The following is a 23300-nucleotide window of genomic DNA, read 5'->3' as shown; positions in this document are numbered from 1 at the left end:
GTAGACCAGGCTGGCCTTGAACTCAGAAATCCGTCTGCCTCTGTCTCTCAAGTGCTGGGATTAAAGGTGTGCACGGCTGAAAATTTGTATGTGAATTTAGATTTTGCTCTCTGGTATGTCAGTTTTGAGTCTCCCAGAAACAGAGGCCAGTCTCAAAAACCCAATACCCCTCATCTTACAGCAGTGGTTTATCAACCTTCCTAATACTGTGACTCTTTAATACCATTCCTCATGTTGTGGTAACCCCCAACCAGAAAATTAGTTCATGGCTACTTTATAACTGTATTTTTGCTACTGTTATAAATAATGTAAATACCTGATATTCGACCCCTATGAAAGAGTGGACCCCCAAAGGGTTCATAACCCACAGGCTGAGAGCCACTATTCTTAATTTAAAACTTAAAGGGAATCAGAGATAGCTTATTCTGGACCCATTTTTGAATGATGGTGGCACCAAAACAAATTTAGGTTATCTCAAATTCCATGTCCCAACATGGAACCAGTATCACGGGGTTTTTAGTTTTACAGAACAGAGAATGCTATAAATCAAGGCAAAGTTTAAAACACAGTGGTGGATGGGTACATTGGAGGGTACATCAAGATAGAGGTAGCTTTTCTATATATCTAAGACATTATCCGATGACATTCTTAGCTTTTGGATTGGCAGAGGCTAGTTGCCTGTTAATAGATCTAAAATGTTTTTGTTTTTTTTTTTTTTTTTTTTTGGTTTTTCGAGACAGGGTTTCTCTGTGTAGCCCTGGCCGTCCTGGAACTCACTTTGTAGACCAGGCTGGCCTCGAACTCAGAAATCCGCCTGCCTCTGCCTCCCGAGTGCTGGGATTAAAGGCGTGCACCACCACGCCCGGCGATCTAAAAGTTTTTTAATCTTATTACCACAAGATGTTAGTTTTGACACAGAGGTGGCTGTTCTGGAGGGCTAGCACTAGCCCAAGATAATAAGGTAATTAGCCCCTGGACCTGCAACATTCCAATCTTTCCACAGTACTGAAATTCCAACTTATACACTCAGTCTCTGCAGACATATGCTTTTAAAAGTTTTCATTCGCAAGACCTTTAGAAAGACTTCCCTTTCCCCCTCATCTCTTTACACCTCGATTTTAACCGGACTACTGACAGTCAGCTTGGAGCCTGTCTACAAAAACCTCTAAACACAGAGAATCCAAACTCCGCTTTCAGTCCCTGGGTTGCGGTGAGCATCACCGGCCAGGGGGTTTCCTTTGGGTTTTTTGGACTCTGGAAGCAGGGAAACCTTCCGCTCTCCACCCGGGGGGGAAAACAGCCCAGGCGCCAGGAGCCACGCGGCCCTGCCTGCAGTTTCGTGGGCGGCCGGCTGGAGGCGCAGTGCAAGCTGGGCGGGGCGGGCGGAAATATCGGGCGGCCGAGCCGGCCTCCCCGCTTCCTTTTCCGGTGCCAGGAGGAGCCGTGTCGCTGTCGCCTCGGTCCATCAGGCCTTCAGCGGGTCTCCATTGCCCGTCTCTCTGGACTCACCGCCGCCACTGTGCCGCGCCTAGGACTCGGATCCTGCCGGGTGAGTCCGCTCGGGTGCCTGCGGCGGGGCGCGAGGCTGGCGGGAGACGATGCGAAGACGAGGGATCCCGGGGGGCCTGGCGGCTCTAGAGCTTTCGATGGGGAGGGTCCCCCGGGAACCAGGCGACCGAGGGATCTAATGTCGCGTCCGTCGGGTTCCGGGGCGCCCACGTCATGCCAGACTTGGGCGGGGGCGGGCGGGGGGTGGGGGGTTAGGCGGGAGCGGGCGACCCTCCCCCACATCCGCCGGCGTGACCGGCTGGGGGCTGGTTCGCTCCGGTTGATCCCGGATTCCCTTTGTTCCCTTAACCCTAAAGGGCAGCTTGTTTGCCCCCACCTTGTCCCCGTGCCCCTCGGTATCCCAGCCACTAATTTCTAATAAAAACGACAGTGGAGGAGACCCGAATCTTTACAGCAAGGTCTGGCGCCTGATCGCCTGATAATTCTGTGTGACAAGCTGATCGTAATTACCCATTCTTTAAATGACCACGGGGGACAGAAGGTGCCATGGGCTGAGTGAGTGACATTCTCCTTTGAGCTCAGCTAGAACGCTTGAACTATTTTTTTTTCTCCCTGCCATGAAAACTGAAAGTAATGTTTTCACTAATCCTAAAGTTGAAGTATCTAAACCAGACCCCACCGTAGATGTGTAACAGCCTACTACAGAAACACACACGTGTTGCCCCCTCCCCCATGTGCGGAAGGCCTGTTTGGAAGCCAAACCCTCAGAAGCTGGAGTCGCGCTCGGAAGTCTTTGTTAGTGGCGCCCCTTGGGTGGGGAGGAGGGCAGTTTTCTTAGTCGTGGAGTATTGGAGCCACTCTAGAACACTTCCCTTCAAAAACTTTTTCATGCAGCTGCCGAGGTTGGAATGTTCTTTTTGATTACAGAAGGAATCGGTGTCGTCTTCATTCTCCCTACAGAGGTTGAGCGTTGGGGCCAGGAAGCTTAGGAATTCAGCAATCTTGAGATTCTGTGACTGTTAACTATTGAGGAGCCCTAGACTCGGGGACTGTTAATTAGTAATATTTGCACAGGGTGGGCCTGTAGATAAATGCTAGCCTGGCTTGCTACAAGGTCCTAAATTCAAGTCCCAAAACTTTAGGGAAGGAAAGAAAAAAATAAAGCAGTTGTAACTATTCAGACTATAGCTGGGAGTGGGTGGAAAATGAAATAGATAAATAATGTTGGGTCAGCTTTTGCCACCAAATAAGTTTGCGCAGTACTTAGGAGATTGCTTTTTTTTTTTTTCTTTTTTTTTAGTTGCTCTCTGCTTTGAAAATAGACAAAGGTTTGTGGCCATATTGTATCAGTTGTAAAAGCTAACATTTGTTGAGTTTTTTGCTCAGTGCCAGGCAGTGACTTAAGAGATTTATTTACAGATTAGTATAAGCCTCAGCAAATCTCTGGAAAATACCCATTTACTGCCATGTATGGGACTCCGAGAACTGGATTTGACCATAGCCAGACAGGCAGTCTACTCTGGTGGCTTTTTTGTTCTGTGTTTAAGTGAGAAGGAGAAGATGGGGCTGCAGTGGGGAGAGAGATGGCTCAGGTTGAATACTTGCACTGTTCATGCAGGGGACTGGAGTTCTGTCCCAGCATTCACAGCCACCTATAACTCCAGGACATTCAGCACTTCTAGCCTTCTGGGGAACCTCCATGGAAGTGAACAAGCCCGTGTATAGTTTTTAAAATGTTAAGAATGGCAGGAAGAGAGAATTGGACATTTGTTGCTATTTTCCAGTTTTAGTCACTGGGTCAGATGAAGTCCTGTTTAGTTCCCGTATAGCATGACAGCCCATTCTAACTTCATGAAGAAACTGAAGTTGACTCAGTCAAGTAAGCTATAAAGCTATTTAGCACTCTTGTCCAAAAACCCTGTGCTAAGCCGGGCGTGGTGGCGCACGCCTTTAATCCCAGCACTCGGGAGGCAGAGGCAGGCGGATTTCTGAGTTCGAGGCCAGCCTGGTCTACAAAGTGAGTGCCAGGACAGCCAGGGCTACACAGAGAAACCCTGTCTCGAAAAACCAAAAAAAAAAAAAAAAAAAAACTTCTTACTGCTTTCTGGTATTCCAGCCAATTTGAACTGCATCTGCTTTACCCCAGACAGGTCTTCCTCTGGTTTTATACAAACTGTTCTTACCCCGGAGCCTGTCTTTACCCTAATACTATTCCAGACTGCAGAGACACCACTTCTCAGGAATGTCTATGCCATGCCACTAACTACTCTAAAGCTTGGGTTCAATTAATAGGAATAAATTATAAGAGCTCCTACTATGTGATGTTCAAAACATTCCAAGCTCTTTTAGTTACCCAGTTATAAAATGGAATATAACCTGATATATTACCCAGTACTAATTCAGAATCTGCTTTCGATATAATATATGCTAATGTAATGCCCAAAATTAGCCTGTAAGCCTCACCCATCCAAGAGCCAGGTCACTTCCTAGAATGCTAAGCATTGTAGTTCTTGGAAAACAATAAAATCTTGTGGGAAAGTATGGCGGCCAGTGAGTTTTGTCCAGAAAAGCCCCTCCAACATGTGTTTCCAGGCCACACAGCTGAAGGTCTCAGGTAGTAGTCCTGGCCAAAGTCCATCTCTTGGTCAGTATTTAATATCTAATAAAGCTTCCTTCAAATTTGGCCCAAAATGGTGGAATTGGTTTTTCTCTGCTAAATCTCAGAATTAACACTCACCTATACAAAAATCCTAGAAGTCGTGATTTTCCTTGATTTCTCTGAATGTATTTATCCGTGTGGTCTCACTGCCTGTGTGTTTAGATTCCTGAACTTCAGCTGGTAGTGAGGTATCAAGGAGGCACGCACGGCTTTTACAAGATTGTTAAGAGCCTTGCTTTTGTCCAGAAGGTTTAATGTTCGTTAATTACACTCGAAATGAGGATGGTTTCCTTAAAGACCATGAAATCTACTGACAGGTATTTTTCTCTTCTAGTGACTAGCAAAAACGTTTTCTGTTTTTACTCTAAAGAAATAACTATTTTTCACTCTGAAAGCAATGAAGCCTTAGCTAAAAAGGGAAAGACGCCAGAGAAGCGGAGGAAGTGAATGTCAGTGTATGCTTCCCTTCTTCTTGAATAAGATCTTATATCTTAAATAGTAACGGAAGTTGTTTAAAGTTTGTAATTGTGCAAAAAGAAAAAAGGGGTGTGTGTTTGAGTCTTAAGTTGTGTAACATACAGGGTAGCCTCAAGTTCTCAGCCCTGCCTCAGGACCAAGGCCTCCAGAAGATTATAGAAGTACACTGTCTCACCCAGCATTAAAAGTACTCTTGACCAAGAGTTACACCCACCTTGTCATAGTGCCGTTGGGTGTTTTATATGGCTTTTGAGAAAATCTAGGTATTGTAGCATTCTGCAGCCTAGCTCAAGCCTCATCAAGCCTCTATGATGATAGCTAACATCAGTATTGCTTACTGCTCTAGAGGATGGGACCTGGGAGAGTGGAGCCTATTATTAAATGAGCTGAACTAAAGTCTTATGTAATAACCCACTTTATTCAGAGCATCAGACAATGTATGCTGTTGGGGGTTAAGGGAGTCACATGAATAAAATGTACAATCAGAAGGGCAAGTCTGTACCCAGCAAAAATGTTTTTCCATAGAGGCACATAGACAAATAACAGTGGCCAGGTGTAATGAATAATATGCAGTAAAATCATCCCTGCCGGGCATGGTGGCCCACGCCTTTAATCCCAGCACTCAGGAGGCAGAGGCAGGCGGATTTCTGAGTTCCAGAACAGCCTGGTCTACAAAGTGAGTTCCAGGACAGCCAGGGCTACACAGAGGAAACCCTGTCTCGGAAAAAAAAAAAAAAAACCCAAAACCAAAAAACCTTATCCCTACCTGATAGATCTAGGAGGGGCACAAAAACGTATTCCTAGAACAATTCTCTTCTTGAAGAAACTGTGGGCACATGTCTTGGTTTCTTAGGATTTTCTCATAAGAACTCAGAAATCTCAAATCTCAAATGACTCCATTCCCACACTCTGGTCTGACATCCTTCCCCTTTTGATTTTGTTTGGGTTTTTTTGTTTGTTTGTTTGGGTTTTTTTTGGGGGGGGTGGTTTTGGTTTTTTGAGTCAGGGTTTCTCTGCATAATATGCTTTATAGACCAGGCTGCCCTCAAACTCAGAAATCCACCTGCCTCCTCCCAAGTGTTGGGATTAAAGGCGTGCGCCACCACTGCCCGGCTTGATTTGGGGGGTAGGGGTGGGGTTGAGACAGGGTTTCTCTGTATAGCCCTGGCTGTCCTGGAACTCACTTTGTAGACCAGGCTGACCTCGAACTCAGAAATCCGCCTGCCTCTGCCTTCCGAGTGCTGGGATTAAAGGTGTGTGCCACCACGCCTGGCTGGCTTTAAAAAAAAAAAAACACAAGATGTCCATGGTGGTTTTGTTTTTTGAGATGTTGTAGATAAATCTAACTATCATTTGATGCATGAATATCCTGTAAGTCAACATGATAAATACAGTAACTTTAGGACAGTGAAAGGATTGTGTGTGATAATCTGCCACTAAGACCAGGGATCCAAGCAATGCCCAGCACTATTGGTTACATTATGCTGATTAGGAAAATCTAGAGAACAGCTTGAAAAGAGACTCTTAGTAGTTCTGGTATCCCGTCGAATGTAAGCCCGTACCTACCTTTAGCAGGCATATGAATGTTATGCTGTGCTCTGCCAATAGGAAGTGATTCAAATCCCACGGAAACGTTAACTGCAGTCCTCTCTTCAGATGAATGAATGAGTCTGTTATGGCCCCAAGGTCCAGGTACAAACATGGATTTATTAGTAAAGTCACTTCTCCCTTAGTATATGGGGCCATAGCTTGACCCCAGTTGGGCAGCTGTGACTTCTGATGATATGGTTGGTATCTCCCTTTGCCCTTTAGTTGGACTTTGCAGTCTTTCTGGTAACTTGCACCGTCTGCTTGCCCTCTCATTGACCTTAACAGTGAGACCTGAAGACGAATCCATTCCAGTGTGTCCATACGCAATGACAGATGTATGCCCTTCACCGTTTCCTTCTGGAAAAGAAAAATAGGGCAGATTAATGCATCAGCTTGCTTCTTTCATTCTGTAATAAAACCAGTGAGGTTAGGTAGAGTATGAGTGACTATGGTTAACACAGACTGTGTGCAGGGTTTTAACCAGATTGTGGTTCTTGGAATCCTAACAACTTGAAGACAAAGGTAAAGCAGCCTCTGTTGATGGACGTCCTACAACACAAGCAGGAGATGAAACAATATGAGTTTATGAATTCACCATAGTAGATGAATCAAAACAGCCAGTTCCGCCTGTTAGGCTGAGGGAAAGAAGTATTAGTAGATTGAATATCTAGGCCATGAGTCCTTCCTATACCCTTGGGTGAGCCATCAACAAAATGGGTATCTGCCTGTGGAATGTGAGAAGGTTGGACAGTTTTTTGAAAATCACAAATTAAGTTTGTATGAGAAAATCCCATAGCTTACCAGCTGCATAATGATTTATTACTATGGAAGGAGTCCAGTAATAACTAAATTTGAAAACCCATAGAGTTCTATAATGCTCTGAAAAACTGATAGTTAAGGGTAATATAATACAGCAAGGATCAAACCCATATAATTGTTGACCTCAGGTCCTCTGATTTACTAATTGAGCAAGAAGGGTATGGTGAGCCGTTAGCATTTTATGGCCTCTGGCGTATAAGTGAATCCATTCCAAAGGTTTATCATCTGGTGCTATGTAACACCTGTGGGAAACCAGTTAGTAAGGAGAATGAGTAGGCTTACAGGCAGGGAAGAATCCACGGGATTTTTTTTTTTTTAATGCTTTTTTTGATTCAGGATTCAAATAGCCAAAGTTCTTTTGTTGCCTTTAGAGCTACTATGTGAGGGCTGTACAGTAGCATCTCTCTCCTTTTAGATAGATAGGTTGGTCCATATAAACATTGTTATTTTGTTGGCATTGCGTTAGAAATACCAAGCACATGGTGTGAGGCTGGGTAGGAGTTGGTAAATGACTTCTGTCTCCTTGCCTTGTCCTAGCTTGCCTAGGTTATAGACTTAGCAGTTCCTCAGGTTCCCCTAAGTCCATATAAGATTAGATTGATTATCATATTCCTGACCCCATGCTTCGGGTCATAAAGGAGACTCCAGTAGGGAGGCTGAAGGAGTCGCCACCAGCACAGCTATCGGTGACACTGTTCTTACTGTAGATTGTACCTGGACAGAAAAAATGCCATTTCTTGCCTCTTTTACCAATTTTAAGGTTTCATCATCTAGTTTATATTAATTCAAGGAACTAGCCATTTCTTCCTTAAACATTTGGATAACAGTCTGAATTAATGCCCAAGTGACCCAAAATTGAACAAGTCCCTTTTCAGGGCACCATTTGTCACTGCTAAAGAGGCAGTGGGTCCTAGAAGAGTGGAGCAGATAAATGAGGTAGGCCACAGCTAGACATTAGTCAGAGCTCGGGGAATCCTGAGGAAGACGGGGAGGGAGGATTGTAGGAGCTAGAGTGGACAAGGACACCAAAAGAACATGGCCCACAGAATCAACTAACCAGGCTCATAGGGGCTCTCAGAGACTGGGTAGACAATCAGGGAACCTGCACAGGTCTGAACCAGGCCCTCTGCTTGTATGTTATTGTTGTGTGGGAGCAGGGCTGACTGACACTTTGGCCGGCTTTGGGGGCGCTTTGCCTCCTATTGGGTTGCTTGTTCCACCTTGATGTGAGAGCATGTGCCTAGTCTCACTGTGACTTTCTGCACCAGGTAACTCCCTGCTCTTCTCTGAAAGGGAGGGAGTGGGTGTGGGGAAGAGGAGATGGAGAGGAGGGAAGGGAAACTGGCTGGAGTGTAATATATGAGAAAAGACGAAATGAATGAGTCTCATGCAACAGTCCACCTATCTCAGCACCTCAGACAGTCTATACTCTGAGAGTTAAGGGATTCATATGAATAAGTGTCTAGTCAAAAGGGCAAGCTTCTTAGAGTGAACTCCAACACAGTATAAACAAAAACCTGCAGTGTGTGTTTTTGTTTTGCTTTTGTCTCCAAATCTCAAACTAAAAACAATAATCATGCTTAAACATCAGAAACATTTTCAGGAGTGTTAGTAACAAGACCCATGTACTACCATCACTGTTTAGCCTTCCGTTACTTGAGTCCTAGCTGATGCAAAAGAGAAAGGATCGGTTGGTATTGGGAAAATACGATAAAGCCGTTGCTGGCAACTATATAGGATCAACTGGAAAAACTTGTTCAGGGAAGAAAATAATCCAGTAATGTCATAGCTTGCAAAAGTTATATTCTGCTCAGATATGAGTAACCAGTTAGAGAAATGGCTCAAGGGACCTATTTACAGCCACATGAAAAGGAGCTAGAAACCTCTTTGAAAAGAAAGGTACAGCAAGGTGGGTATATCTGTTGACGCGGCTCCCAGGTACTGTACTGTACTCTGCTTGAGCCCAAGCTCAGTCCCAGCCTGGGAGCAGTGACACCCTATCTAAGAAGAAAAGCACATGTCAGTATCTGCCTGTACCTTGTTCTGGATGAGATCTGATGTTTTAAACACATCTGCTATCTCCCAAACTCATTGACAAACAGGTATTTCCCACCGGAGCATTGGGTGTTTTGTTCTTACTTACCAAAACAAAACCCTGGGAAAGGTAGCTATGAAATTCAGGAATATTTGAAGAAACTACAAGGAAGCTAGCACAACTCTTTTTAAAACACAAAGGTTTTATGTGAGTGCTTCCTACAGGTGGGCAGGGGGAGAGTCCTCCATACTTGTGAGGATAATTGGATCTGCTGCCTGGTCAGCTGGGGTCAGGCTGTACCTGTGTTTGAGCCTCTGCTCTGTTTAAACAAGTTTCCTGCACCTGTAAGCTGGAGTGGTAATAATGTTTGCATTGTAGAAAATACCCCTGTTTACAGTAAACATTCAGTAAATACTATTGCCGGTGGCGGCAAGAGTTTTAAAGGTAACATGTTCTATTGAGAAGGACTAAGTTATTAATTACTACTTAGAAGAACTGTGAAATGGTAAACATGCTAAACCACAAGCATACCAGGTGGTGGTGGTGCACATCTTTAATCCCAGCACTTGGGAGACAGAGGCAGGTGGATTTCTGAGTTCGAGGGTAGCCAGGGCTACACAGAGAAACCCTGTCTCGAAAAAACAAACAAAAAATCCCACAAGCATACTCTTGAAGTGGTTATCTTTGTTAAGCACAAAATTGAGTTCACAAGTAGAAACAGATTAGTAAGCTACAAAAGATTAAAATTTGTAACACCAAAAGAAATACCATTTAAGAAAGTTAAAAGGACCTTTGCAGAAAGTTCTTGTCTCATAAAACAGCTAGTGTTCTTTCCATGTAACAAAATGGAGTGATGTGTTATTACCAATTATTAAATGATCAAGGGGGGGAGTGTTTGCTGTCTTATTCTGGTCTTATAAGTCAATGACCATTAAAACAGATGAGAAAAAGGACAGCAGGGGTCAGATGACTGAAAAGGAGTGGACAGCTTCTAGGATAGCAAAGGTGGATCTTGTTAGAGTGGCCAGAGCTTAAGGTGAACACTTAATCTTTGTACTTTATCGAGTGTTGATTATACTCGATACACTCAACTTGAGAATTGGTAAGGGATGGGGCACCACATAAACCAGGCATCACAGCAGCAGGATCAGAAAGTCAAGGACGCCGGAAGGTGGTGGCACACGCCTTTAATCCCAGCACTTGGGAGGAGAGGCAGAGGCAGGCGGATTTCTGAGTTCAAGGCCAGCCTGGTCTACAAAGTGAGTTCCAGGACAGCCAGGGCTATACAGAGAAACCCTGTCTTGAAAAACAAAAAAAGAAAGTCAAGGACATCCTCTACTACATAACAAGTTCAAGGATGGTCTAGTATACACAAGATCCTGTCTCAAAAAAAATAAAGATTGATTAGGGCACTTGCCTAGCACAAACAAGGCCCAAGATTCCATCTCTGGAACTATGGTTGATCAGTGAGGCAATGCCCGTGCTCCATCATCCAGTGATGGCCGAATAGTCACAGGAAGTGAGTAATCGGGATGATATATCAAGATTTAGTAATATCCAGAGGTCGAAGGAGAGTTTGAAGGTCACAGCATAGGTTTGCATAGGTTGTGCCAGGAGGGCTTCAGGTGAGCCTGCGTGTTTGACTCTAGTCCACTCCAGGGGCTTCTTCCTGATTATGCATAATTAGAGTTGAGGGAAAAGAAGTGTACATTTGCTGTGCCAATGTTTCAAAGAACCTATGCTGTCAAAGAAGTCAGAGTAACGAGTACCATTTTACAGATTGAGCAGATTATAGTTAGGAATGAATATATACATACATATATATATATATATACACATACATACACTTACACATGTGTAACAATTTTTAAAAGTACATGAATTTGAAAAAGGAAGGAGGGGAAAAGGGAGATGATCTAGTTATAATCTCAAAAATAAATTTTCCTTAATAGCTGAGCAAGCCACTAAACAGCGTTTGTTTATGGCCTTTGCTTCAGTTTATAACACTAGGTTCCTGCCTGATTTCCCTCAGTAATGAACTATGACCTGGAAGTTGTAAAATAAAAACACCCTGCCCTGGTGCCCCTCCCCACCGGAAGGAAGGAAGGAGAGAGAAATGAGTCCATTGTGGGTGTGGCTGAACTGTTGTTTACAGGGAGTGTGGAAGCTTGAAGGAGTTTCTACCAAGGGTCTTAGTCCTGCAGAGTCGCTTGAACCCAGGGCTTTGAGATTGTCCTGGGCAGGGAGAGCCTACTGGTAGATAATATACAATCATGAGAAGAAAGAAATTGGTATGGTTATCTTAAATTTTTTTTGTTTTGTTTTGCTTTTTCGAGACAGGGTTTCTCTGTATAGCTCTCGCTGTCCTAGAACTCACTCTGTAGACCAGGCTGGCCTCAAACTCAGAAATCCGCCTGCCTCTGCCTCCCGAGTGCTGGGATTAAAGGCATGCACCCCCACACCCGGCTCTTAATTTTAGTAGAAACTTTTTTCTATATAAAAGAAAACATAATTCTAGCAGTCCTGAGGCAGAAGCAGGGGGAATCTTTGAGCTCAAGGCCAGCCTGGTCTAAGAGAAAGTTTCAGGACAGCTAGGGCTACACAGAGAAACCCCATCTTAATCCATCAGAAAAAAAGAAATGAGAAATATGCCATGTAAGTAAAATGTATACACCAAAAACAGTCCTTCTAAAACTAATTTTGACTTTTTTTTTTTTTTTTTTTTTTTTAGGAAAATGTCAGATGAATTTTCGGTAAGTTGAACCTTGTTTTTGGTTTTTGGGTTTTTTTTTATGGAAAACATAGTCCTGGCAAGAAATGTGGTGCGTGCTTGGAATGTCGGTCCTGTAAAGGTTGGAGTAGGAAGAGGGTGAGTTCCAAGCAAGCCTGACTATGCCTGACTCTCTCCTTATAAATAGAGGAAAAACTTTGAAAACATGGTTTTAACTGTAAAATATCTAAGTCTTTTTTTCTTAAAACGATAAATGCTTGGACTTTTAGAGCATGACTTTGTTCGTTTGAGAGTCATTTTTTGTATGTGTGTTAGTGTATGCCATGTGTGTGCAGGTGACCTTAGAGGAAGGAGATGTTGGATCCCATGAAACTGGAATTACAAGTAGTTATGCTGGAACCATCCCTCCAGCCTCTGGCTCTTGACAAGTGTGCGCGCACACACGCACACTCTCAGATCAATGATTGTAAAGTATCGAGGCATGGTTATAAAGTCTTTAATGGAATTTTTTCTTTTTGGTCTGGCAGTAATATTACAATCCCAACATTTATTGAGAGTTATTGGCCAGACATAGTGGTGTGGTACAGCACTTGAGAGGCAGAGGCAGCAGAATTACAAATTTAAGGCTGGAGCTACAGAGATGACTCAGTGGTTAAAGAGTACTTAGTGCTCCACTGAATGCCAGAAGACACACACCCATCTTAGCATTCCCAGTATCCACAACATAGAAAGAGGTAATTACCTCTGAAGCTTGTCCTCTGACCTTCTTGCATGGGCCCCCACACAAACATAAATTTCTGTGCCCAGAAATAAATAAACGTAGATCACACTTTTGGGGAAAAAAGAAGAAGAAAAAAAGAGTACTTAGTGCTCTTGCAGGGCATCTGAATTTGGGTCCCGCTGTACATCAGGAGGCTCATAACCACCTGTAACTCCAGTTCCAGGAGACCTAGCACCCTTTGGCCTCTGCCAGCACCAGGCATGCATGTGATGTGTCTAAACTCACGAAGGCACATTGTTCGAGTTTGCTTTCTGTTTCCATGATGAAGAGCATGATCAAACGCAACTTAGGAAGGGAAGGGTTGGTTTCATCCTCCAGCTTGAAGTCCATCATAAAGTGAAGCCTGGACAGGGCCTGGAAGCAGCGACTAGAACAGAAGCCGTGGAGGGACACTGGTTTGCTTCTTGGAATCATAGTTAGCTTCCTTTGTTATATCTCCCAGGGCTACCTTTTCAGTCATGATGTCTGCAGTGGACATAATCAAGAAAATAACCAGGGTTTGCCTGCAGGCCGGTCTAGTAGAAGCATTTTCTTAATTGAAGTTCACTCTTCCCAGATGAATCCAGCTTATATCAAGTTGGCAAAACAAACCAACCACCACGCACACATGCATAAATAGAAATAAGTTGTTTTCAAAGGTCATGGTCAGCCTGGGCTACAAGAAATCTTGTCTCAAAAAGAACATATTCTGTTTTAAACTATTTATATACATTGCCTCATGTAGTGATGAACTTAACCCTAAAACTGGTTTTGAAACTAAAAAGTAAAGGCGGAGACTTCTGTAGAGATCATATCCTATTTACCACACTGCATTCTCTTCACGGTTCAGAAATGAAGAGTAACTTGCTGTTCTTAAACAACAGTTGAGCTTTGGAGAATTTGCACTGTAGAGTTAACGTCGAAGGTAACATCTCAAGTTCTTCTAAGAAGAGGTTCTCAGATGAGTAGAGGCTTGTAATCCCTGGGTATTGTACATGGTTTGTATGGGATTATCCTGTGTTTGCTTTGACTTGCTCCTGGGAAGAGAGGTAAGATGGACCTATTTTGTATTACAGCTGGCAGATGCGCTACCTGAACAGTCCTCTGCCAAACCGCCTGCTGTGACCAATACAAAAGCTGGCCATTCTTCTCAAGGGTGGCCAGGCTCCAGCCCGTGGAGCAACCCAAGTGCTCCACCTGCAATGCCATCTGGACTCCCCCCGAGTAGCGCAGCACCCTCTACTGTGCCTTTTGGACCAGTACCAACAGGAATGTATCCCTCCATGCCTCCAACCGGACCACCCCCAGGACCCCCGGGACCCTTTCCTCCTCCTGGACCATCATGTCCCCCACCTGGTGTTCCTTATCCTGCTGTGCCAGGCCCTGGCCCCACAGGGCCATATGCTACGCCAAATATGCCTATGCCAGAGCTGCCTAGGCCATATGGTGCACCCACAGATCCAGCTGCAGCCGGTTCTTTAGGTCCATGGGGATCCATGTCTTCTGGACCTTGGGCACCAGGAATTGCGGGGCAGCATCCTAATATGCCATATCGATCTCCAGGGCCATATCCCACTGTTCCTCCTCCAGTGTCAGGAGCACCACCTGTTCCGTGGGGCACTGTGCCACCAGGAGCCTGGGGACCACCAGCACCATATCCTGGCCCTGCAGGATCATACCCCACGCCAGGACCCCATCCTTCTCTGAACAACCCTTACCAAGTGCCTTCAGGACCTGCTGGTGCTCCACCCATGCCTGGTGGCCCCCACGTAAGTGTTCAATTTGTTATTGCCTGTGTAGTCAGAGTCACATTGGCACAACTGAAGGTCATTGGGGAATTGGAGACCTTCTAATACAACACTTAATACCATGGTTGTGAATCTGTAAACTGAGGAAATATGAGAACTTGGGGTTGAGGTGCAGTGTTTCAATGGGCAGGAGAATTCTGGGAATAGAAAGGGAAGAGCCTAAAGACTTCGCACTGTGCTGACCAGTGCTCCTCAGCATCCTTAGGTGACTAAGGTGCGAGTCATGGCTGGTCTACAAGTCCTGGTGCCCTTTTACTGCATCATGCCAAAGTGCAGCTTCAGGGGAAGCTCGTTGTCCAGGTTGCCCATCTCGCATGGCTCTCCCTGTTGTAAAGCAGTCTGTTAGCTCCCATCCCGCCAGGTAGCTAAGCAGATCTCCACATTGGTTAGTGAAGTACCTGTCTCAGCAGTGAAGACAAACATTCTTACAGAAGTGACCTCCGAAATTTTGTTAGTACAATTTCTTGATAATACATGTTCTTCCCTCAAAACATTTTTTGCAAAGTGTGCCACAGTAAATAACCTGACTTGCTGTTTGCATTTATTATATGGTAAGTTTATTTTAAGCCACCACAAAGAGTCAATAGCTGCACATATTGATTTTATATATATATATATGTGGGCGGTGTGGAGGTCCTTGTCCCCACAGATGAGCGCTAGTGGAACCAGGAATGTTAGACACACAGGGTTGTCTCCTCTAAGGAGGAGATGGATGGCCTGTTTTCTTCCCAGAAGACTGGGGGGAGATGTGGTTAATAACCTGGTGACCTTTGTGCTATCTGTGTGGCCAGGACCACACTGGACCCTGCTCCAGACACTTACAGTGAACTTGCCAATCTGTAGAATTCATCCTTATGGGAGATGTCATGTGTACTTAACTGAGTTTCGATGTAGTTATGTCCTTAGCTTTATTGTGCACATGGGATTGAGTTATATTGTTAGGAAAATTTTCACCAAATTGTGCTGTGCTTAAATATGCCTAAAATAAACTACTCTGGGTCAGGCTCCCAAAGTTTGACCCAAGACTGACCGCTAAGCCATCCTGCTTCCTGTCCTTCTACCTCCATGTATTCTTAATGCTGCTGCTGCTGCTGCTAAGCTGGCAGCTCTTAGAATCAGTGGCTTAGTTCCTCATCAGTTACTTACCTTTCTGCCTCATCACCTACTGGAATTACAGATCAACAAAATAAGGCTATAGAAATCTATGCATTGCATTTTCCATAATCTGTATTTTCTTATTAATAAGGAATTAGACTTAACGATGGGAAAGACACATCTTAAACAACTTACTGGTAAAAGTTTACAGAAATCATAGCACCGCCAAGTAAATGGACTTTGTATAATTGGCAGGTGACATTAGCATCTTACTCATTATCTTCAAGATCCTCTTAAGATTTTGAACAGTCTAAACTCACCGTACCAATCAGTTTGTATTAGATGTTTCTCAGCTATTGAATATCCTAACTGATTCTGCATGTTGTGCTCAAAATGATTCTCTTAGAAACTTAAGACTTAAACCTATCCTGCTACTGTTACAATTATCTCCTTCAGATGTCTATAGGACAACAAACAACACTTTTTAAAAACATTCATGCTCATTCTAGTTTGCCAGATCTATTAACATCCGCTAGTGCTCAGCCAATGTGCTGGCCATCTCCTTGTCCCTAATACTTTCTTTTCAGCTCGAATGAACTTCATCAAAATAAAAATCTTTATAGGGACAATTTTGTACCTCGTGAGCAAGCTCAACAGAGCATTGGAAGCAGCCTTGTTCTCTGCCACACTCTGCCGTCCGCTAATGGAATCTAATCTTTGTCATATCTCAGAATTAGTGCATGCTTTTAAAATATGTTGATACTCTTTCTATCGTAATTGTTGTTTCTGCTCACAGGGGCAAAACAACCTTAGATGCCATTATTCATTTGTTATACACCTTTTCCCTCTCTAGGACTCCCATTATAATTAAAAACTGATAATAGTCCTGCTTATACTAGCAAATATGTTAAAGAATTTTAGAATTTATAGACTATTAATCATTTACAAGAATCCCTTACATTCCACTGGTCAACACCATCAAATATTTAAATGGCAAATAGGGTATAAACGCCACCTAAATAGCCATGCTAATTTGAAATTTTTCATTTTAAAGGATTATGCTTCTACTGCATTTCCAAAGCATTTTGCCCTAAAGGACATACAGCCTGACATGTATGTTAAATGAAAGATCTAGAAAGTGATCAGTAGAAAGGGCTGATGTTCACCTAACATCAGGGCGAGGTTATGCTTGTGTCTTTCTAGAAAGTGAACACAGTCCCAGGTGGCTCTCTTTCTGATGACTCTGACCAGGAGAGCTCCCCAGAGTCCACTGGACAGACGAAGCTTCTGAAGGTAGATGACAAGCCCCTCAGGAAAAGACGCCCCAAGAGGAAGAGGAAGCCAGTAACTTGGGGAGACATCAAGAATTTAACTTATCAAGCAGAGACCTTGGGGAAACAACAAGGATATAATACTAATGACCCAAAAATGATGTTGTTGTGTTTAATAACTATATTACATGTTAATTCTCAGCATGACCATTCAGATCCCAATTGACTTGTTGGAGAGAAAAGGTATAACTGTAATAGATAGTGTAATATTGTTCTGCCATGCTAAGGATTTTTTTCTATTTCTTTGGGACCAGTTGTTTGGACAGAGGATAGTATGCAACTGTTTCGTTGCACATTTTGGTGGGACTTACTAATTGATCAGTTCACATGCAGTAATAGCAGTTTTAGCATAACTAAGCACTCTGTTAAAGCTCTGATAATGGGAATTAGAGTTAGGTAAAGATTAAAAGAGGAAGTTGTTTGTATTGCTTACTAAAGTTGCTATTATTGTAGCTACAATGGCACAACCTGTTGCCAGTGGTTTAGAAACTAGCCTCTGGCTTCGTGTGCCACATGACTGTCAACAAGACCAGTCTGTATATCAGAAGAGACACCGGTCTACTCCTAAGTTTTTTTCCTTAAGACTTATTTATTACATATACAGTGTTTCGCTTGCATGTGTGCCTAAAAGCCAGAAAAGAGCATCAGATCCCATTACAGATGGTTGTGAGCCACCATGTGGTTACTGGGAATTGAACTTGGGGCCTCTGAGCCATCTCTCCAGCTCCTATTCCTGGACTCTTGTCAATGGTGTTCTGGTATGTGGTGCTTTAATGTGCCAGGCTTTTCTCATACTGTCTATGGTCAAATTAATGATATGCATAAAGAGAGAAAATCTTGCAGGTACCTTTGAGTGGCCAATATAAAGATGGCTTTCCTCTTTCTTTGGTACTCTGTAAGCTGTTTTATAATTCTGCTATGCTTGCCTGTATTAGACTAGTCATGTGGACAGTGCATTCAACCTTGGCCACAATTTTCTCCTTAAAAAGTAAAAAAGCAGGGAGCTACGGGGGCGCTAGTGGAACCAAGAATGTTAAACACACAGGGTTGTCTCTCTCCTCTAAGGAGGAGATGGATGGCCTGTTTTCCTCCCAGAAGACTGGGAGCAGGTGTGATTAATAACCTGGTGACCTTTGCATTGTCTGTGTGGCCAAGACCACCCTGGACCCTCCTCCAGACACTTACAGTGAACTTGTCAATATGTAGTCTTCGCCTTTATGGAAAATGTCATGTATATTTTTACAAAGTGTTTTTATGTAGTCCTGTCTTAAGCGTCATTGTGCATGTGGGACTGAGTTATTTATTGCCAGGAAATTTTTCACCAAATTGTGCTGTGCTTAAAGATGTGTAAACTATTTAGAGTCAGACTCTGAAACCAGCTACCAAGTCATGTTGAACTGAGCTGCCTTGCCTCTTGCAGATCGCCACTTGTCACTTCTGCATGGGGCAAACAAGCCATGGGTACTGGATGAGCCACTCAGAAAACAAACAAACAAAACAAACATGTTTTTCTATAGAGGCATGTGATTAACAACAGCTGAAGTAAACATATCCTATGGGCTATACCTAGGAGGGGCATAAAAGCATATTCCAAGAACGGTTCTATGGTTTTGAAGAAATGGACTTGGTTTCTTGGAGTTTTCTCATAAGCACTCAGAAGTCTCACGTGACTCCATTCTTGCACCCTGGTGTAATATCTGGCCTGTTATGTGTTTATTTTTTAACCCAAGGCGGCCAGAGTAGTTTTGTTTTGAGATGTTGTTGATAAAGCTAATTACCATTTGATGCAGGTGTATCCTGTAAGTATACAAATGATCAATACAATCCCCTTAAAACAGTGAAAGCACTGTGTGGGATACACCTCCACTAAGATAAGCGACCCAAACTGTGTCCAGCACTATCAATGTCTAGTGCATGGGGACCCTGGATTGGTCACAGTGATCAGGACACAGGATGCCGAGTAACCGTGAACCACTGCATTCCTTATTGATGGTCCAGCATCTTTTATAGGCAAGCAGGATAACGATTTCTTGAAGCTTCTTAACAGCTTCTGTTTCTTAGGCCGTAGGTGATCTAGGTTCAAGGTGACCCAGACCTCCTTGCAGACTGAGGAATCTGTCAGCAGTCCAACTCTTTTAAGTGTTGCTTAGTTTAATTAAAACGAACAGTTTTTCTCATAAGAAGATTGTGAAGGCCACTTCTCCAGGCAAGCTGCTTACTTGGCAGACACCGGGATTCTCCGCTGAGAAAGTGGCTTTCTCAGAGTCCCAGTGTGCTGTCCCTAGATCACCTAGCAGGCTGGAGCACTCACCTCATGCTAGTTCTCTATCGTTTTTATTTTTTAATTTAGCTTCTAAAAGTTTTTGCCATGATGTACGTGTTTGTGACATGTGTTTATTAAAGCAACACTTGTAAATAGCCAATCCAGCAATGCTAATTAAAACAGTGCTAATGAGTAAAACAACCCTGCCTCCTCCGGCCTCGGGAGTCACGCTCCGTCCGTATTAGAGTTTTAGGGTCTGTGCCAGTTTATCGGCTGATATTTGAGCAATATCAGATACATCATCATATGAAAATTATTTTTTGAATGTGTCCAGCACTTGGTGTTGTAACTGTTCAATATCCTTTCTAATAGTACAATTTCCTTTCAAATATTGTTGGATCTTATTCCAATCCTGACGGCTGGCATTATATTGAAAATTAGTAACGCAAAATGTAGTAGAATTCCATTCACAATTTAACTGCAACTATTGTTGCACACTCAAATATTTTTGACCTAACAAGATACAGATTGCTTTAATGCATCTACTTCTGTCTGCAACCTTGCATCAATGTCCCTCTGAGGAACCCACAATTCATGAGAGTACTTATGCCATTGTTCTACAGTGTGGAAAGAGGTATGCAAAGCCACCCCAGCTACTGAGCCTGTGGACTCAGCAATGAGACTTACAATTCCTAACTTACGCTTTGTTCTTTTTCTATCTCTCCATGAGCTGTTATTAATCCACATGGTTTAAATACTTCTGGTAAAACTTGTAACATTTCTAATTCTGCCATGCTAAGTCCTGCAAAAAAAATCCATATAATGAGAAATATGTAAATGAGGATTATCTACATAGATCTGACACATCTTGTAGGGGGTTCATCACTCCTTGTAGGAGTACTTTCTACTGATGTCTTTAGTGTGGCCCCCTATTATTTACATGAGGTATTGAAAAAGCCGAACCTTTTCTCTGATTTCAATGAACAGGGGTGGTTTAAAAAAAACAAAACAATCTTGCCAATCAATGACAATTTACAGGCCAAGAAGGTAACGAACGCAGCTGGCTGAGGAGTCCTGGTTGCAGGCTTCCCGTGGGATACATGGTAGAATTAACTCCCCTTCAGTCTGTTAACAACCTCCATTTCCCAGACTTCTTTTTTTTTTTTTTAAAGATTTATTTATTATATGTAAGTACACTGTAGCTGTCTTCAGACACTCCAGAAGAGGGCGCCAGATCTCGTTGTGGATGGTTGTGAGCCACCATGTGGTTGCTGGGATTTGAACTCTGGACCTTCGGAAGAGCAGTCGGGTGCTCTTACCCACTGAGCCATCTCACCAGCCCCTTCCCAGACTTCTTACTCACAAAAATAGGGGGATTCCATGGAGATGGAGATGGTTCGATTTGCCCTTTTTGAAGTTGCTTCTCAACCACAGGTTGTGCGGCATCCAATTTCTGCTTTGTTAAAGGCATTATTCAGTTTAGAGGGGATACGTTTTCCCATAGAATTTTTATAGGCTCTATCTATAGAGTATTAAATGTTAAATGAGCACCCTGTTGCTCCAAGACATCTCTTACAAAAATACTAACAGGTACTTGTAATAAGAAAGGTTGGGCTGGAGAGATGGCTCAGCGGTTAAGAGCACTGACTGCTCTTCCAAAGGTCCTGAGTTCAAATCCCAGCAACCACATGGTGGCTCACAACCATCTGTAATGAGATCTGATGGCCTCTCTGGTGTATCTGAAGACAGCTACAGTGTACTTAGACATAATAAATAAATCTTTAAAAAAAAAAAAAAGAAAGGTTTTAAAAGAGCAGTTTGCCCATCTTCAGTAATCAAAGACATGAACTAAACACTTTGTTTAATAGAGATTAGAGGTTGAGAACCAATACCTTTATTTCACAAGGTAATTGTTGTACGGGCCAACTTAAAAGCCAGTCTTTTTCTGTAATTATAGTAATATCACAGACCCTGTATCTATCAGACTAATAAAAGATTTACTATTAATAGAAATGTTTATTTGTGGCTGTTTCCCTTTATTCATAGTCCAAAAGACATTTGCCTGATTAGTACTTCCAAAACCCCAATGTCATCATATTCTGATGACGAGTTGCATCAGAATATCCAATGAGTATATAAGGTAATAACAATAATTGAGCTATCCAATCTCCTTTCTTAAATTTGATAATCAACTAATGTAGCTATCATCATCTGAAGTCTTGATAGCATTAGTGTGTAGTAGGGGTTCTCCGGGTTTTCTGAAGGAGGTGATTGTTAGTTGAGGGTAATATAATAAATACAACAAGGATTGAACCATATAGTTGTTGACATCAGGTCTTCCCCTGATTTACTAATTGAGCAGGAAGGGTACGGTGAGCGGTTAGCATTTTATATGGCCTCTGGTATCGGTGAATCCATTCCAAAGGTTTATCTTCTTGTGCTATGTAACACCCAGAGTCAACAGTTCAGTGGGGAAAATAAGTTTAAAGGCAGTGAAGACTCCACACTATACACAAATGGTTTTGTAGTCTGGAATCAGATTTCTGCAGTTCTTCCTTTGCCTCTCAGTAGGTGAGCGCTGCTCAATGCCTTCTCTCCTTGTAGAATTTTACATAAATTGTTTTAGTGCGTAATTAGGTATTCCTAAAGAAGTGCATAGCTGATAACTATCTCCTAATGATCTTTGAAAGTTGTTTTTAAATTGTCTTGTGTGATGAGTGTTTCTTGTGGTTTAACAGTTCTATTAACTAGTGTTCCAAATATTGCATAGTATCTGTTCTGTGTACCTTTTCAGGTGCAATAAGATGCCCATTTGTATGTAGCATATCGTGAGTCCTGTCAACCGGGTTGTAGCTCTTCCTTTCTGGAGGTGGCTAACGGTGTTCATGCATATAATATAAGCCTAAGGGAAAGGCTGCCTCACAGGAACTAAAACCTCTCCTATGCAGTATTGACACATAGCAGGGGATTTTGTCAAGCCTTGAGATAATACAATCCATTGATAAGGAGAGAATTCCAGGGAGAAAAAGAATTCTGTGTGCCCATTTTCCAGCTGTTCTGAGTGACTGGTGAAGACTCCGTAGCTTTGCAGCCAATTTTGCTCTGTGTCTGTAGGTTCCCACATTTCTACAAAATTTCGGAAAGTCAATAGCATTTTCCATCTGAGGTGTAATTACTCCTTGGTGATCTTCATTGGATTATCAAAAGCCAGCTGTTGACTAAGAACTTGATCTTGCTCCTTCCTCTCTGACTCAGTTCTCAGGAGCATCTTTCTGGCTTCCTGTGAAATCAGCATAGCACTCAGAGGGACCTTGTATGCGTGTTACAGACTAGACAAGGGGTCAGATCCCGATGCAGTTTTTATCCAAGCAACTGTAGCTCTGTCCTGAACGTGGAAGAGCTGCTGGAGGTATGTCATGTGACTGATGCTTATTGTGGACACCAGGAGTACTTGCAGGCAATCTGATAGTTACGATTGCAGTACTTGCGCTCCTCCTTTTTAAAGAAAATGATGTGCACGCTCTGCATCAGACATGGCCTCCGCTGTCTTCTGCACCATTATTCTCAGTCACCTATGAGCATCCCTGACTTTGGATTCCTGTTCTGAGCTCCATGTGTCACTCGCTGCCCTAGAGCAGTGGCTCCTGGGAGAATGGAATTGATAAATGAGGTGGCTTAAAGTCTCACAATCACCAAATTTAATCAGAGCATCAGATAGTTTATACTCTGGGGTTTAAGAAGATTTATGTAAATGTACCAATTATAAGCCTCCCGTGGTGGAGCAAGCTGAAGGCAGCAAAAACGTTTTCCATAGAGGCATATAAAGAAATAACAATAGCCAGTTGTAATGGATAATCTGAAGTGAACTCCTATCTGCTACATCTGGGAGGGGCACAAAAGCAGAATCTAAGAACAATTCCTTGTGTTTTGAAGAAACAGGTCACAAGACTCCTGTCTCGGTTTCTTTCTTACAGGCACTCAGAAATCTCACATGATTCCAATTTTGAGCCCTGTTCTGACAGTTACTCTGCTGGTTCTGGTGTTCACAGAGACCCACAATTATAGAAGTTGATTTTTTTTTTCCCCTTTTTTTCTGTTGCAGTCTTACCATTAAGTTGACAGTGGATGAAGAGATGGCGCAATGCTTTTTGAAGTACATGTGTATGCACGAGAAAGCATATATAATGGCTGGTTTCGCTGTTGGTTGAGGGCATTTGTGAAAG

The 23300-nt window shown here is 43.0% G+C and overlaps 1 protein-coding gene across 1 annotated transcript; it reads left to right on the top strand.

Moving 5' to 3' along the window:
* Nucleotides 1-1402: 1402 nt before the first annotated feature.
* On the top strand, nt 1403-20302 carry Mapk1ip1l (mitogen-activated protein kinase 1 interacting protein 1 like). Its single transcript, XM_029468776.2, has 4 exons — nt 1403-1549; nt 11821-11842; nt 13657-14349; nt 16687-20302. The coding sequence occupies exons 2-4, from the start codon at nt 11825-11827 to the stop codon at nt 16978-16980; spliced, it is 1005 nt and encodes a 334-aa protein (XP_029324636.1). The 5' UTR covers nt 1403-1549; nt 11821-11824; the 3' UTR covers nt 16981-20302.
* Nucleotides 20303-23300: the final 2998 nt, after the last annotated feature.

Source organism: Mus caroli, unplaced genomic scaffold (assembly GCF_978045245.1).
Source record: "Mus caroli unplaced genomic scaffold, Mus_caroli_1 scaffold_12, whole genome shotgun sequence".
Classification (NCBI taxonomy): domain Eukaryota; kingdom Metazoa; phylum Chordata; class Mammalia; order Rodentia; family Muridae; genus Mus; species Mus caroli.
Note: the sequence above shows the minus strand (reverse complement) of the source record. Positions and strands in the feature narration are given on the sequence as shown.